Genomic DNA, 15477 nt, shown 5'->3' with positions numbered 1-15477 from the left:
TATCATTGAATTCAAATTTAACACCATCCATTACAGTGACCCACTTGTAACCTACTGTACAGCAGAGCGACATCCACTTATCCACCTTTTTTATATTTTATATATGAACCAATTGAGTCTAACAAATCTGTTGAAGATTATTATAGAACAAACACTTATTATAAGATATTAGACTCAATTATAGAAAATTTGAAAAGAAGATTTTCCCCAGAGAGTTTAAGTTTAGCTATTTCTGTTGACAAATTTATGCAACTTAATTATGAAGGAAGTTTGGTGTTTATTGATTATTATAAGGTAACATTTATTATATTTGTATATCCCCTCCCTTAAAAATGACCATTTTTAGTCTGAGTGATATAAAATAACTATATAGCCATATAACCCATATAGGTATTATACAACTTGTGACTTTTCATTTTTTTCATAATTTTAAAAATTAAATATAAAATATAAATCAACTTAATAATATTATTTTTATATTTTTGAAGTAGATTTAAACATATAAAATAACATAAATTCAAAATTTATATTTAATTATTTTATATTTTAGGATTTATTGGATATTAACAAACTAAATATTAAATCAGAAATGACTGTTGCTAGAAATTGCATAAATAAAATCAACAACGATTTTAACATTGACGATTTGAAAACAACAATAAAAAAAGAAATTTTTCCAAATATTTACAAAATGTTACAAGTAGCACTTACTTTACCAGTCAGCTCTGCAACATGTGAGCGATCTTTTTCGGCTATGCGAAGAATAAAGACGTGGGTAAGAACTTCTATGCATCAAGAACGCTTTACAAACCTTTCTATTCTTCACATAGAGAAGGATGTAACAAAAAATATTGATACTGAATGTATTTTAAACGAATTTTCCGAATCCTCAAGGATGATGGTTTTAAAATAAAGCATTTATTGTAATAAGATATATTTAACAAGACTGTTATTTTATAGTATTTTTTTTCCTTAAACAGTACCTATACTATATTATTATATATGTTATAAAATATTTATGTTATCAAATTTCAAGTATAAAAAAAAATAATTGGACAATAATTTTATATTTCTGTTCAGTTGTTCAGTAAAATGTATGAGAAAAATCGTAGCCCCCCCAACTTTTTCAATGGATTTCCGCCTATGGATATCGTAAAAACATAAAAATACCGAAATGGCGATGTGACCGACGCTTAGACGAAGTATAAAAAAAACCACAGACGTCTATATAATATACCTATATTATAGAAAATAATTATTATCTGTGAAAAATAACAAGCCGCACACGCTCCTCACACACCAGTACCCACACCTTGGTCAAGGTTTATTTAGCTCGGCTATTATCATAGATAATAAAGATCTTAATTATCTATGGCTATTATAATATATTTATTATTTATATAGATACGCTACGCACGCACGGTGCTTTACCTTATCAACTAATATAGTCCGTCTATTTCCACTGACTTCTACTACACTGCTGTACTATAATAGAAATCTGTGTCTATTTCATACACTAACTATACAACTTACTGACACAATAGTGCTAAAATCAGGATTTAAGGATCCGTAAAAAACTCAAAATAGAAAATATATATCTATATACTCGTAGAGACGTAAATATTTTTTCATCGTCAGCATGCTCGTGAACATACTCTTAAACGACCCTTACGAATATACTCTGTGTGACGCGTGACTGAGCTAACATTTTTCGGTATATTTTGCCCAAAGATAAAGTTTTTTTTTACTTATAAAGTACCTACCCAAGTGCTAAGTGAACAGTGTAAAAATATCTTCCTATCATCTTCCGAGGATTACTATACTTTTAATTTAATATACAATATTATTAATAATAATATTATGTTACCTATTTAATAAAATTAACGTTTATTTATTATATAATAAATTGGTTCAAATATTACAAGCAAGTAAAATGTTAAAAACATTTGATACCTACCTTCATTAAGCTGATCATTCTGATTATTGCGTAAATTTCGTCGATCAAATTCTGCTTCATTTACTTGTTGATCATTTTCACCATAGAGAGGCTCCAAAGGATTTTGATCCATGATTATTTCCACTAAATTAAAAAAGACACAAAACATGAAAATCTTAAGTATATAATATTAATTATTATTAACTTTATGTTTTGATCGAAAAGTAAATAGACGAAAAAGGGAACGCTTTTGGTCAAAAACAGTCTAGCCCGGCAGCAACTTTTGATACGCATGTCTGTGACGTAGGGGAACATGGGAGAATGGCGGCCACCTAAGAGGGAGTTCACATATCTTCGGTAGTGAAAATCCAAATATTTTACTGTTGCTTACATTAGAACTATAAAGTTGTTAGCTACTAGTTACTACTAATATAAGTTTAAAATATTTTTTTTTTAAAAAAACACTAATGACCGGCATTACCCATATAGTGGTGGGGTAATACCAATCACACAAAAATACATGTAACTTAGTACTACAAAAGTGTATAAGAAATGTTAGTTGATTGCATTAATAAAAATATTATTATTATAATAGACAAATACAAGGCCGTCATTACCCCATCAGATTTGGCCGGTAATACCCCTTTCACGGGTTTTTTTTAAATAAACGCATTTCTTTAAAAACCATAATATTTAGATGAATCATGAGGAAATAATTGCAATCCTCATATTATTTAGAGATAAATAAAACCATTTATGTAGAAAAAAAAATAAAAACTCTTACCTTCAGACGATTTTGAATGTTAAAAAATATTACATCGAAAGTGATAATAAAATTGATATCAAACTTTTGGTGGGAAAAATTGTGTTTATCATTTTGAGACATCTGGTAGGTATTAGGTTTTGATAACAATACTTATCAAATAACGTGAAAATCTAAATTTTAGCTATCATATTTCATGAGATATGTCACTAACCGGTATTACCCACTGACCACCAGACAGAAAATTTTAAGTTTAATTATTAAATTTTATATTTAATAAATTTTATCGAAATTCGAAATTTAAATGCTTAAAAAAAATGTATGGCTATGTATTTTTAATATTTTTCAACGGCTATTGTAACAATATATCAGGAGCCTTGCATTAAATTTTCAAGCTTTTTACCCAAAAAAAAAATTTTATTTTTATTTATAGAAAAAAAACTAAAAAAAAACTAAAACTTACAATGTCTATAAACAGCTCAAAAAGAGCTTTTTTTTACGTATTTTGTCAATATTTGAACTTTAAATGCTTATAAAAAAAAATTGTGACCAGTGTAATTGTTAAATTAGTATATAAATATAATTAAATAATACTTTTACATAACTTTAGTTTATCAATCATGACCCATTTCATTGGGTAATCACCAGGGCTAGGATTTGTATGCAATAAAAAATTTTAAAATATGCATTTTATTTACTAAATATGCAAAAAATTCATTTAAATTTTTATCAGATAAACACAAAAATATATTTACAAAAAAAAATATTTATTTGTTGAAATACACCAGAGTTTGTCTTAATATAATATAATTGAAAAAAAAAAAATTTAGAAATAAAATTTATAATTTACATTCACATTCACTACGTGTGTTACATGCTACGACCACATATTTTTGAAAATGTTCGAAAATTAATGTCAAACTATTCAATCTTTTATTGCATATCTATTGTACCATAGGATATATTATAAAAATAAAATTTATGTTTGACAAAAAAACCAAGTTTTATGAAATATTCTATAAAACATGCATTTTTTGCATTCTTATAATCGAAATATGCAATGATATTAATTTTATTCAATATATGCAACAATATGCATTTCATCCAAAATATGCAAAAACATGCAAAATAAAAATACCACCATTTATCTCATAATGAGGTGATTCGTGGACATAACTAACAAAATCAAAAATCAGAAGTCGCAAAAAAATCATGCTGTTGCATATGAATCCTAGCCCTGGTAATTACTAATAAATCCAAAACGTTAATGATGATCGTATTTCAGGTAAAACAAAAGAACCTATTTTCCAACCTATTATTATGTGGAAAAATATATATATATTGATTTAGGGGGAAGTATGAGATACTTGAGTTGGAGAAGGGGTTTCCGTTTTCCACCAAAATGACCCTTGCCCGTTATCACCATGGCCGTTTTCCGCTAAAGGCTATATTCCGATTTCCGCCAAAAAATATTATTAAAGTATTTAAAATATTTTTTGAGAACCCCTGAACTAAATCCATCAAATAGTAATGATTACGATATTATTATTATTTTATCTCAGCGCTATCCGCTATCAGCCGTTCGCTGTCAGTCTGCACCTGTCAGTTGAAACCACGGTATGAAAAAAAAATGTCCGAGAAAATTGAAGTGATAACTAGTAACCGCAGTCATATTATGCTAGTATACAAACATTTTAAATTTACACGTGCGTACCGTCAAAAGACGGTATTACTCGGTGGAGGTGCTACGAGAAACAGTGTGGTGCTAAACTTTTTACAAAAAATAATAATTATAATTACGTACTGGTGAAATTTGAAGGTAGTCATACACCAGATCATAGTGCTATCGATAGACGTCTAATTGACAGAGAAATTATTAATTCATCCTGTAAGCGTAAAGCGGTAGAAGATGTAAGTATGAGACCCAAAAAAATTATTTTACGGGAAATTGGACAAAGTTCATGTACCTACTACTATTTCCGTTAATGACGTAGATCGTGTACGAAAAAATATGTACAAAAGCCGACGAAAAGTTCTTCCAGCTAATCCAACTTCTATACAATCTGTCCACGACTCATTACGAGAAATGAACATTTTGGCGAGGCAAGGTGAACCGTATTTATTATTAACCGATGATTCTAAAAATGTTTTGATTTTTTCATGTGCAAAAAATTTAAATTTTTTATGTGATGTCCAAACTATATACATGGATGGCACTTTCCAATACAGTGCTAGATTTTTTTACTCAAATGTATACAACTCATGGGTACAAAAATGGGCACTATGTACCACTTATATTTTGTTTGCTGCCTGACAAAAAAACAGAGACTTATATTTATATATTAAATAAAATATCGGAGTTGTGTGATAACACGGGTCGTCTTTTTTTACCAACTTTATGATAAATATGTGTGATACAAGGTTAGCCCATACATCAAATTTTGTTCAGGGGTTCTCAAAAAATATCTTAAATACTTTAATAATATTTTTTGGCGGAAAACGGCCATGGTGATAACGGTTGAGGGTCATTTTGGCGGAAAACGGTTACGCCCGTTGGAGAGTTCCAGAGGGGAGACGTTCAGTACTGCTAAAATACTCGTGTGGGGAAAAGCACGTTGGGTCACGTAACACGAGATTTTTATATACTATATAATTCGGTTGTATTTTTTTTTATGATCGATTTGGTAAGTACCTACCTACGTTCCTAAAAAACGTATTATTTTTAGTGGAGGGATTTGTCCCGAGTACTCAAAAGACAGTCACAGCGGGTTTAATCGAAAAAGATTAAGTATATGGGTACCTATCTCGTTATACTCGTTATACTGTAGGTAGTGTACTTTACCTTCAGTATAACGAGTCTAAATGTAGAAAATAAAAACAAAACTATTTATCAAGACAATTACAAGAATGAAAAAAGAACTAATACTATTAACGAATCGTAAAGATGTTTTAATAATTACCTCGTTTATTTTATGGATGATGAAAACCAGGTTCCGATGAAGTCGTCTGGGAAACGCTGTGTATTCCTGCCTCTTTATAGGTAGATACTATACTGTTGGTGTGCACCGAATAACGGAAGAGCTGCGCTATGCCCGGTTCGTGGCAATAATGGCAAGCAACCACTCGTGTAAAAACGTTATTCGTGAACTAGGTATAATTTTGTTGGTGGAGGAAGGTATACCACCTAGCAATAGAAATCGTTCTCATTGTGTTCAGTTTCTTGGAAATCTTGTCAATGTAGCGTGTTTTGAGGACGTATTCCAATACAATCTATAGCGCAGCTCTCCCGTAGCGAAGGTTTTATGACAATACCTACGCACACACATCGTGTATATACTGTATAATACGGTGGAGTACGATTGCGCGCGTTTTACCTTTTTGGGCATACGATTGCGCACAGTGCTGGAATAAAAAGAACATGATTTTGAATATTTAAAAGCGTACGATTGCGCGTGAAATGTGATGCGACGTTGCCAAATTGTTTGTAACAAATTTCAGTTATTTCGTAATTCATTTTTATATTTAAATACAGATACAAATTCATCCATTTAGGACATTTTTAAATACATTTACTTAAATACTTATTATTATAAAAAAAATATCGTTAAATATACGTAAATAACACAAAATAAAACAAATACTTTACAAACAAAAATATTCATAAACAAATTAAATTACATTTAATATTTTTAAGTTAAATTTTAAAGCCCGATATTATTATATAATCGCGATACCGATTTCCAACTATGGCTATAAACTTAAGTAAATTTTCTGTCGTTTTATTTTTTTATACCCTTCGTATTGCTTATACATAAGTTATATTTTCTTAAGTTCTTCCTTCGATATTTACCGTTCACCACCTATATATTTGGCAACGTTGCTTAGAAGTTAAAATAATTTAGCGCGCGCAATCGTACGTCTAAAAAGGCACCGCTGATAAGGACAGCGCGCAATCGTATTGCACCCGTATAATACTCGATGTGCTCGAATTGGGGGGCGGGACAGAGCTCCTCTTCTAATTTTTTTATATTTCAAGCGTTTCCCTTCTAATTATTTTCTTTAGAACGGGGGGACGGAACGTTTTATTGTGTTTTATAATGTATTGAGACTGTCAGCCAAATTCTTCAAAACAATTGACAATTATGACGAAATTTTATTAGAATTTGAAATTCAAAAACTCATAAAATATTATTGTGGATTTTACTCTACATTTTTTTTAATTTACATGTTGGTACAGATCCAATCCAGTTGAATCCGGCCGAGAAATCAAGTGTAGGTATTCCCGACACCGGTGATCTGTTTAATAGTTATCACTAATTAAAGTGATTATTTCGGAACATTATAAAAAAAAATTATATTTTTAATTTAATATTAAATATTAAAAATATATATATAAATAAAACATTGGTATGAATAACCCGAATCATAAATAAAATTGGAATAAAAAATTGCAAAAATGTTTCCTCCCCGGCGGGGAATCGAACCCCGGTCTCCCGCGTGACAGGCGGGGATACTTACCACTATACTACCGAGGATTAGTAGTGTAATAAGAAAAATGTATGTATTTAAGACAATAAAAATTATTTTTTTAAGCTTTATTAATAAAAATCAGCTGAGCGGATGTCGCTCTGCTGTACAGTAGGTTTCATTTTTAACGGTTTCAACCGATATTCAAAATCGGAATCCAATATGGGTTTCAAGTCCAACATTATTGTTATATAATTATAATGACCAGGACTGTTGAATATATTTCCCGATTTCGGTTTCGGATATCGGTAGGTATTTATTTTTTCAGATTTTAATTTTGGTTTCGGATATCTGTATTTATTTTTTCTGATTTTGATTTCCGTTTTTAACGGTTTTAACCGATATTCAAAATCGGTATCAAATAACAGTATAAACAATGATTAAATTAATAACTTATTAGGCGAGTTGGTATAATAAATATTAAATTTTTGTTGTTGCTGGAAATAGTCTTTTCCATTAATTATAAGCCCTGATAGACCAAATTTTCAATTCAGAGCATCAAAACAGTATAATTCAATTTTCTACAAAGTACCAAACGCAATAGTTATGGTTCACAACCATTTAAATAAACATAATAAACCACCACCTACAAAATCACTTAAAAAACCTAATCAGTAGGTAAGTAAAAAAAATAATAATACATATTTTATAATTTACAAGTAGGTATAATAATAATAACTATTTAATAAGTAATAACTAATTTGTTTTTAAATTATGTTAATCAATTCAAAAAGCAGACAATGGAAGAAAAAGAAATCATATTGACATAAAAAAAATAATGTATTATCTTATTTTAGTGATTACTAAGAAATTAACTGCAGTTAATATTTGCTGACCAAATTGGCCCCTTGGCGTATTTGCCTCTTTTCAGGCCTTAGACAGTTGGGCACTTGAACCCGGATTTACTTAAAAATGAATGCTTTGTTTATGTATATACAAAATGCACACTATTTCAATTTATAGGTAATTATTTATATATAATTTTAGTTGAATGTTGAGTAAATCATATTTTATTATGTACTAGCTGAACCCGGCAACTAATAATTATTATTATAATAGCTTCAAGACCCAACAAACATTTTTAAACAAAATTTTCTATCGGAAATCTCAAAATCCCGGTTCGAGCACCACCCGAGGTTGGTCCTCTCCCTTTTTAAATTAGCCTATCTTCTGTCAAGAGGTCTAATCTATCTATATATATAAAAATAGCTGATCCCGTGCACTTCGTTTCCCATTAAAAATGCGAACTCTATATGAATAATATGTTTTACATATAATTACCATGACAACTATTTATATACAAAAAATTCCATCGGAAATCTCAAAATAATCTATAAATGGTTGCCATGGTAATATTGAGACACGGACACACAGACACACAGACAGAAAGACATACTTTCATTTTAGATTCTGAGCGAAGCGATGAATGTATTGATTTTATAATGATGTGTGTTTTTTTTTAATTTTTTAATTTTTGTGTCTGTGATCACCTTTTAGGACATTAAAAATGCTTGGATTTTCTTCAACAGTAACTTTTCTGATAGGAAAGTGAATCTTGTTGGTACTTTGAGGGGGACAAAAGTAAAAAACTCTCAGTAGTTTTCAAAAGCGACGTGATAAACAAAAGAAAAATTTAGGAGAAACGGGAATTTTTACGCAAATTCTGTTTTTGAGAAAATCGAATTTGGTTTTTGGCGCAACACTTAAACAAATGACTGTAGGTACATGACATTTTGACTGAATGTATATGTTAGCATTTTTTATACACCATAACATTTTCCAATTATTTCGACTTATTTTAAGCTGTTTACGGACATTTTCAGTTTCCATTTTTTTAGGTTTATTTTTTCTATAAATATTAATAAAATTTATTTGTTGGGTAAAAAAGCTTGAAAATTTAATGCAAGGCTCCTGATATATTATTACAATAGCACTTGAAAAATATTAAAAATACATAGTATACGCAATTTTTTTTTATAAGCATTTAAAATTAATATTTTGACAAAATTTATTAAATTTAAAATTTAATAATTATTTTGTAGTCAAAAATGTATAAAATGTTCAACTTTTATAGTTAAGGATTGAAAATTTAAAACAAGGCTCCGTGTAAATAGGTTATATATAAATTACACTTGATTCACAATAATATCAATAATAATAATATCAAATATACTTGGTACCTAATAACATAGTCTGACTGACCGTTTTCGCTCAGAATCGTTTTTTATACAATGATATTATATCATTGAGTTCAAATTTAATACCATCCATTACAGTGACCCACTTGTAACCTACTGTACAGCAGAGCGACATCCACTTACCCACATTTGATATATATAGATGACGATAATATGACGTACCCGTAGGAACGTTTGGCTGCGCTGATAAAATTTGATGGCACCACATTTCTTTGATGAGACGGGTGCAGATAATAATTTAAATAAATCGGCTGATCAGTTATAAAATTAATGCATATTTATTTAGAAATAATTAATACTTACAGACTACAGAGAACATTCTTAATTATTGTGATTTATAAATTGTTTGAATGGTTATATTAAAGGCTATAGTCTATAGGTAATGTATATATTTAATTACATGTTACTATACTGAAATATAAAAACAAAAGAATAATAAACTAGTATGAAAACCCTACCTATAGTGTGGGCATATGGGTAGAACAATATTGTAAAGCATCTTGTTCACATCTTAAAATTGTTATTAATTTGGCGTTATCGAATGTTGCCCAGGGAAAACGTTGATTTAACTGCAAATGGAAGCAAAATCATATTATATTTTAATTTTTAGCCACCACGCGTGGAGTTGCCCGTGAGACTCGCTTATAAAACCAATATTACTAATATAATATAGCTTTATAATATAGCTTTGTAGTTGATAAAAATGTTTATACAGTGTACCTAAAGTAGTATTGAAGTCATAGTTGATCATCCCGAATTTTTAGTAGTATTTAATATATTTATAAATGTTGGGGGTTATTTTGTTTAAATTTATTTCATTTTATTTTTACAGACAAATCGGCATAATTGTACCTAGCTTTGTGAAATAATTCGTATATATAACCTGCAACCAAAGGCAACCATTAATAAACAAATATAAAGTATCAATTTCCACAGTGATTCTTAAGATACCTGTTTTAGCACCTCTTTAAAATATGAATATCAGAAAATCCTTTCTTATTGCTCATCTAGATCATTAAAGGAACCACTATTCCATAGATCAAATACCGTACGTACGTTTTGTATTTTAAAGCCAATATTGTATAGTTAAATTAGATATTGCTTAATAGATGGCGCCACTGTTGTACTCTTACAACCCCTTATTTTCCCCTTTAGGGGTTTAATTTCCAAAAACCCTTTCTTAGCGTCCTGCCTACATCATAATAGCTATCTGTATGCCAAATGTCAGCCCAAGAAGTCCAATGGTTTGAGCTATGCGTTGAGAGATCAGTCAGTCAGCTTACTGTTATATACATACAGAAGATTATAATCAATAGATACTTAACTTGACTTACTTTTCTATTATTATGAGTTAAGTTTATTAATCGAAAGTACCAATATTAAATATTGATAGTATATAAAATAGCAACTGTTATATTGAAATATATACCACAGTTAATTTAGGTACATACCGCACCAAGTGCTTACGAATTTAAACCTTTTCAAATATTGGCGTTCGTAATGCAAAACGTTTTCCGCTATGGAATTTTCTCTATATTATATAAATATGATAATATACGTCCTACCAATTAGAGATGAAGAATTTACGTAACAAATTCTTAGTTGTCCATACTCCGACCGTACGGAGTATCAAATTACCGTTATCTCTGCCAAAGACCGTACCATTGGCAACACTGGTGAGTCTCCACCTGTGCGAACAATGGCGCGTTTGATATAGACTAAGAAATAAAAAAGTGGTATAACGCGAGGTTTGACACGGCGTAAGAAAGTCTGCTGTCACCTATATCACCTACATCTACTTAAAAAAAATTCCAAAAACTCGCTAAGGAGCTAAACTCCCAACCATAAATATTGTTTAATTAACAAAGAATTTAAATTTTGTTCTTATATGCCGGGTTGCACATAACATTTAATGAATGAATAGTGAGCTAATGGTCTCTTAAACAAGATTTAGTGGCCACGATTGATCCATTAAATTTTTAGTGAACCATTAAATGTAATAAATTGTTTATGCAACCCAGCATTAAAATAACATAATTATTAATAAAAATAAAAATTAGTAATAAATAGGTAACTGACGAGTGATACGGAGTTGTAGAAGATAGTGAAAAAAATTTGACAAATTATTCGGTAGTGCGTGCACCTTTTTTTTGCAAAAACTGTTGAGCCCGTTCAATATGGTGGACTGAAATTTAGGTGACCAGTTTCCATTCTGATTTGATCTATTCTGTATTAATAATAATAATAATCACCAAGGAGATTAAAGACTAAATTGTAATTTTGATGTAACTTGATAACATGTTATCAGTGACCACGTTTTTGTCTCTCCTGAACATATTACTTTTTGAGGTTCGACGCATTACTCGCCCAACGACGCTATATTATTCAATATTCATCATATTTTTTGATTTACATAATTACATCTCCGTCAATTATAAAAAGAGTACAATTTTGAATAAAATTGGTCCGTGTGAACTGTTGTGAGTATCAAAAATAAATATATTATTGCAAATAGATTAAGTAGGTACTTTAAATTAGCTCTGCTTCTAAACAAGAACTCATACTTATTTTTACGCAAAGTGAATTGGAATTTATTTAAAAACCCAGTCGTTCAACCAAGAAAATGTAAGCGATATATTATACAATCGATACCCATTCTGACTGCCTAATTTTAATAGATGAACTTCATCAATTTAATGTAGGTATGGGTCTTTCTCTTAATGTTTGTAAGTGTAGTGTTATTTCTTTCTCTAGATCTATAAACCCTTTATCTTCCCCTGTGCGCTTAATAACTTTCAGTTACAACGTATATCAATTATTAAAGATCTTGGTATTACTCATCTTACTCATCCATTCTCTTTTCTAGCCATCACATTAATGTAATAATAACTGGTCTTTATCTAAATGTTGTTGGTTTTATTAAACGTAACACATATCTCTTCCCTACATTAAATTGTCTCCATTTGTTGTATTTTGCTCTTATTTTACCCATACTCGAGTATGGGGTTATTGTCTGGCACCCTCACCTTGCTAAGGATCAGTTGCATCTTGAGCGCATTCAACATACATGTTTATCGTACGCTGCTTTTATTCTTAAATAACTTTCACCGAATCATAACTATTATGATATTAGCTGTGTTGTAAACTTCTAAATATACCTTCTTTATTAAATAAAATAAAATAAATAAAGAATAATTTGTTGAGAAGGTTATAAGGCCAAATTCAATTAATTGCACCTAAGATTTTCGATATACCTATTATCTTTTTACTTTTATGTAAGCGATTTAAATAAAAATATTATTCTATTAAAAATAAAGATCAAAAATATGAACAATTTTCAATCTCTGAACACTGATGGTGGCCGTACAGTACAAATGAATGTGGACTTCAGTGCTAAGCTTGATGAAACAATTCCTGTCGCTGAAAGTTTGGCTGCCAGCGGAAACTATGTAGAAGCATTGGCAATGTTATTCTTGCTTAAAAATCAAGTTAGAAAGGTGAGTAATCTTTTTTTTTTATATTATTACAACTACACATTTGATCATAATATCTACTATTATTACTTTATTAGTGTCTGTACATATTATAATTTATACTTATTTGTATTTTATACCTATTTAATATTAAGTACCTACCTAACAGCTAACTGTGTATATCACCATGTCTTTAGAAAGTTTATTTTGAAATATTGTTATTATTTTCAATTTGCTGAGTTCAAATTATTATTACATTTATTTAAATTATTATTAATTTACCAAATATCTAAGGGTGAAGCAAATGTGTTATGACCTATGTTTGAGAGCCTATATGGAAATATTACTGATTTTATAATAAAGATTAATAAATTATTTGGATAATAATTCATTTAAACTTATAATAAGGTACCTATTTTAAATAAAAATCAATTTTCTAATGATAATTTTTTTTTAACTTTTAGGAAACTCATATAAATTCAACTATTCGACTTTTCACAACTATGAGAAAAATATATTCACAAGTTAAAGATAAGGAAACACTGCAGAAAATTGAGATAAGATCTATGATTATACAATATTGGAATAACCCTGACCAAATAGAGTTCAAAGAAACAAAATTGAAATCAAATGTATCTCCTAGAGTCGTTACTGAAGGAAAGGTAAATAATTCAACGTTTATTTTAAAGTAAAACAATTTGATGTTACAAATTTAAATGTTGTATTATTGAAATTCATTATTTATTTAGTTTATTTAAATTGAAATATAAATATTTTAGTATGAATGCACAGTTTTTTTTATTTTTGTTCTTTAGATATGTGTGGAATCAGATACAGCTCAAAATACACAAAAGTTGGCTCAAAATAAAGAAGATGAAGTCGATGTAACTGGTGCTACAAGTATCACTCAAGAATTGCAGGTCGATGATTCTATGAAAACACCAGAAGAAGATGAACTATTAAAATGCAAGAAGAACTAAACAATAACATACTTAAAAATACTCAATTAGAATCAGTACATGAATAATAATACTATAAATGAATACAAAAATTAAAAAATTAAATTACAGGAAGTAATAAATAATAATAAACAATTTATGATTAATAACCTTAAATAGTAATTATTATAAATACAAATATTTTCTATAAGAAATCATATTAAAACTCATAAAAAAACCATGTGGAAAAATGTTTCTTAAATATATAAAGTGGTAAATTTACTTATGCCATCTTTTGGTATTAAGTTATTTAATATTGTTAAAAAAATAGGTCATATTATTGTATACCTGTACATGTGTTTGAATACCAATGTCCTACAAAATTTTTGTATGCATATCAGATGTTAATACCATGGTAAAAAAATAAATTGTTTTTTTAAAAAAAAAAGCTATAATTCATTTTAGATATAAATGTTCGATATTTACTTTTTAGAACGTTAAATCTTCATATAATGTTTTGTTATAGAACCTTGGATCTTTTTTCAAAACATATCAAATTAATGGATAATTCTGGCCGGTTTCTTACTTGTTAAATGTTATATTTTCTACTTTACTTTTATCATGACAACCTATCATAGCAATGGATGGTGCATAATACAGTAGGTAGTACAATGTAAAACTTTAAAAAATTAAAATAGTAGGAAGTAATAATTTACAATATGGTTGTTCAAAAATATACTTATTTGAAATTTGCTTCTAAAAATATAATTATGAAATATGATACCGAGGTATGTCAGTTGTAAATTAACAGTTATCATTGATAGTAATAGATTTATTTAAAAGTAAGAGTAGTAAGACCAACAAAAATGATTAATCTTACATAATGTAATACAATTTATTTTACAATTATAATATACTTCTCTTTTACTTAACATTATTTGGAGGATTATTGGTATTGTATAGATATTTTACGAGGTAGGTATTTTATTATATCTTTATTCCATATTATAGTATATTATTCTAACAAAATAACTATTTTATATAGCATATAAAACCTAGATCTACTGATGTGAAGTAGGAATTTGGGAGAGGAAATAGTTAATTTGGTTTCAACCGTTAGTTTACAGAGTAGCTTTGCAGCTTACAATTATTGTAATTTTTGGCTTTAAGATATTGGGTTTACATTAAGACTTTTGACTAGGTGATAACTTTAAAGTTAGGTACAAGTAAAAATGTAGAAGGCGCTTATAATAAAGGTATTATGTCATCATGTTGACTGTAGCTTTCTCGGTTCTTTCCCCGCATAAAACCATTTTTACTATGTTGTACATTTGTAAGACGGAGACAAAACATGCTGGTGCGACGTCCTCTTTATCAGAGTAGACACAACTGAAACGTAAATGGTTTCGTGACTTGCTGGATAAATAAATTCAGCCACACGTCGAAGTTTCATCAATGGATGCATTCTTTACTCTAGTCACCTTTTTATCATCACTTTTCTAATAATTGTAAAAATTAAATAACAGATTATCTGTGATTACCTTAGTATAAGTAATAGTTCACAATATTGCTATATTCCAATCAAAGATAATATTATGTATGATAATATAATATATTATACATTTATACATACATGTGGACT

General features: G+C 28.9%; 2 protein-coding genes and 1 non-coding gene across 3 annotated transcripts; 2 read left to right on the top strand and 1 right to left on the bottom strand.

The window, feature by feature from the left end:
• Positions 1 to 102: 102 nt before the first annotated feature.
• LOC132953654 (zinc finger MYM-type protein 1-like) lies at positions 103 to 913 on the top strand (the record flags this gene model as incomplete). Its single annotated transcript, XM_061026027.1, has 2 exons — positions 103 to 294; positions 551 to 913. Coding segments are annotated over 2 exons (555 nt in total), but the record flags the coding sequence as incomplete, so codon positions are not given.
• A 6249-nt stretch (positions 914 to 7162) lies between these two features.
• Positions 7163 to 7234, bottom strand: Trnad-guc (transfer RNA aspartic acid (anticodon GUC)). The gene has a single exon. It is a non-coding gene; the product is annotated as a tRNA-Asp (tRNA).
• Positions 7235 to 11776: 4542 nt separating this feature from the next.
• LOC132937290 (26S proteasome non-ATPase regulatory subunit 12-like) lies at positions 11777 to 14230 on the top strand. The gene is made up of 4 exons (XM_061004125.1): positions 11777 to 11904; positions 12742 to 12921; positions 13362 to 13559; positions 13713 to 14230. The coding sequence occupies exons 2-4, from the start codon at positions 12751 to 12753 to the stop codon at positions 13875 to 13877; spliced, it is 534 nt and encodes a 177-aa protein (XP_060860108.1). The 5' UTR covers positions 11777 to 11904; positions 12742 to 12750; the 3' UTR covers positions 13878 to 14230.
• Positions 14231 to 15477: the final 1247 nt, after the last annotated feature.

The sequence above is a fragment of the Metopolophium dirhodum genome, chromosome 1, assembly GCF_019925205.1.
Source record: "Metopolophium dirhodum isolate CAU chromosome 1, ASM1992520v1, whole genome shotgun sequence".
NCBI lineage: Eukaryota > Metazoa > Arthropoda > Insecta > Hemiptera > Aphididae > Metopolophium > Metopolophium dirhodum.
The sequence above is the reverse complement of the archived record's forward strand: the minus strand, read 5'-3'. Positions and strand labels throughout refer to the sequence as shown.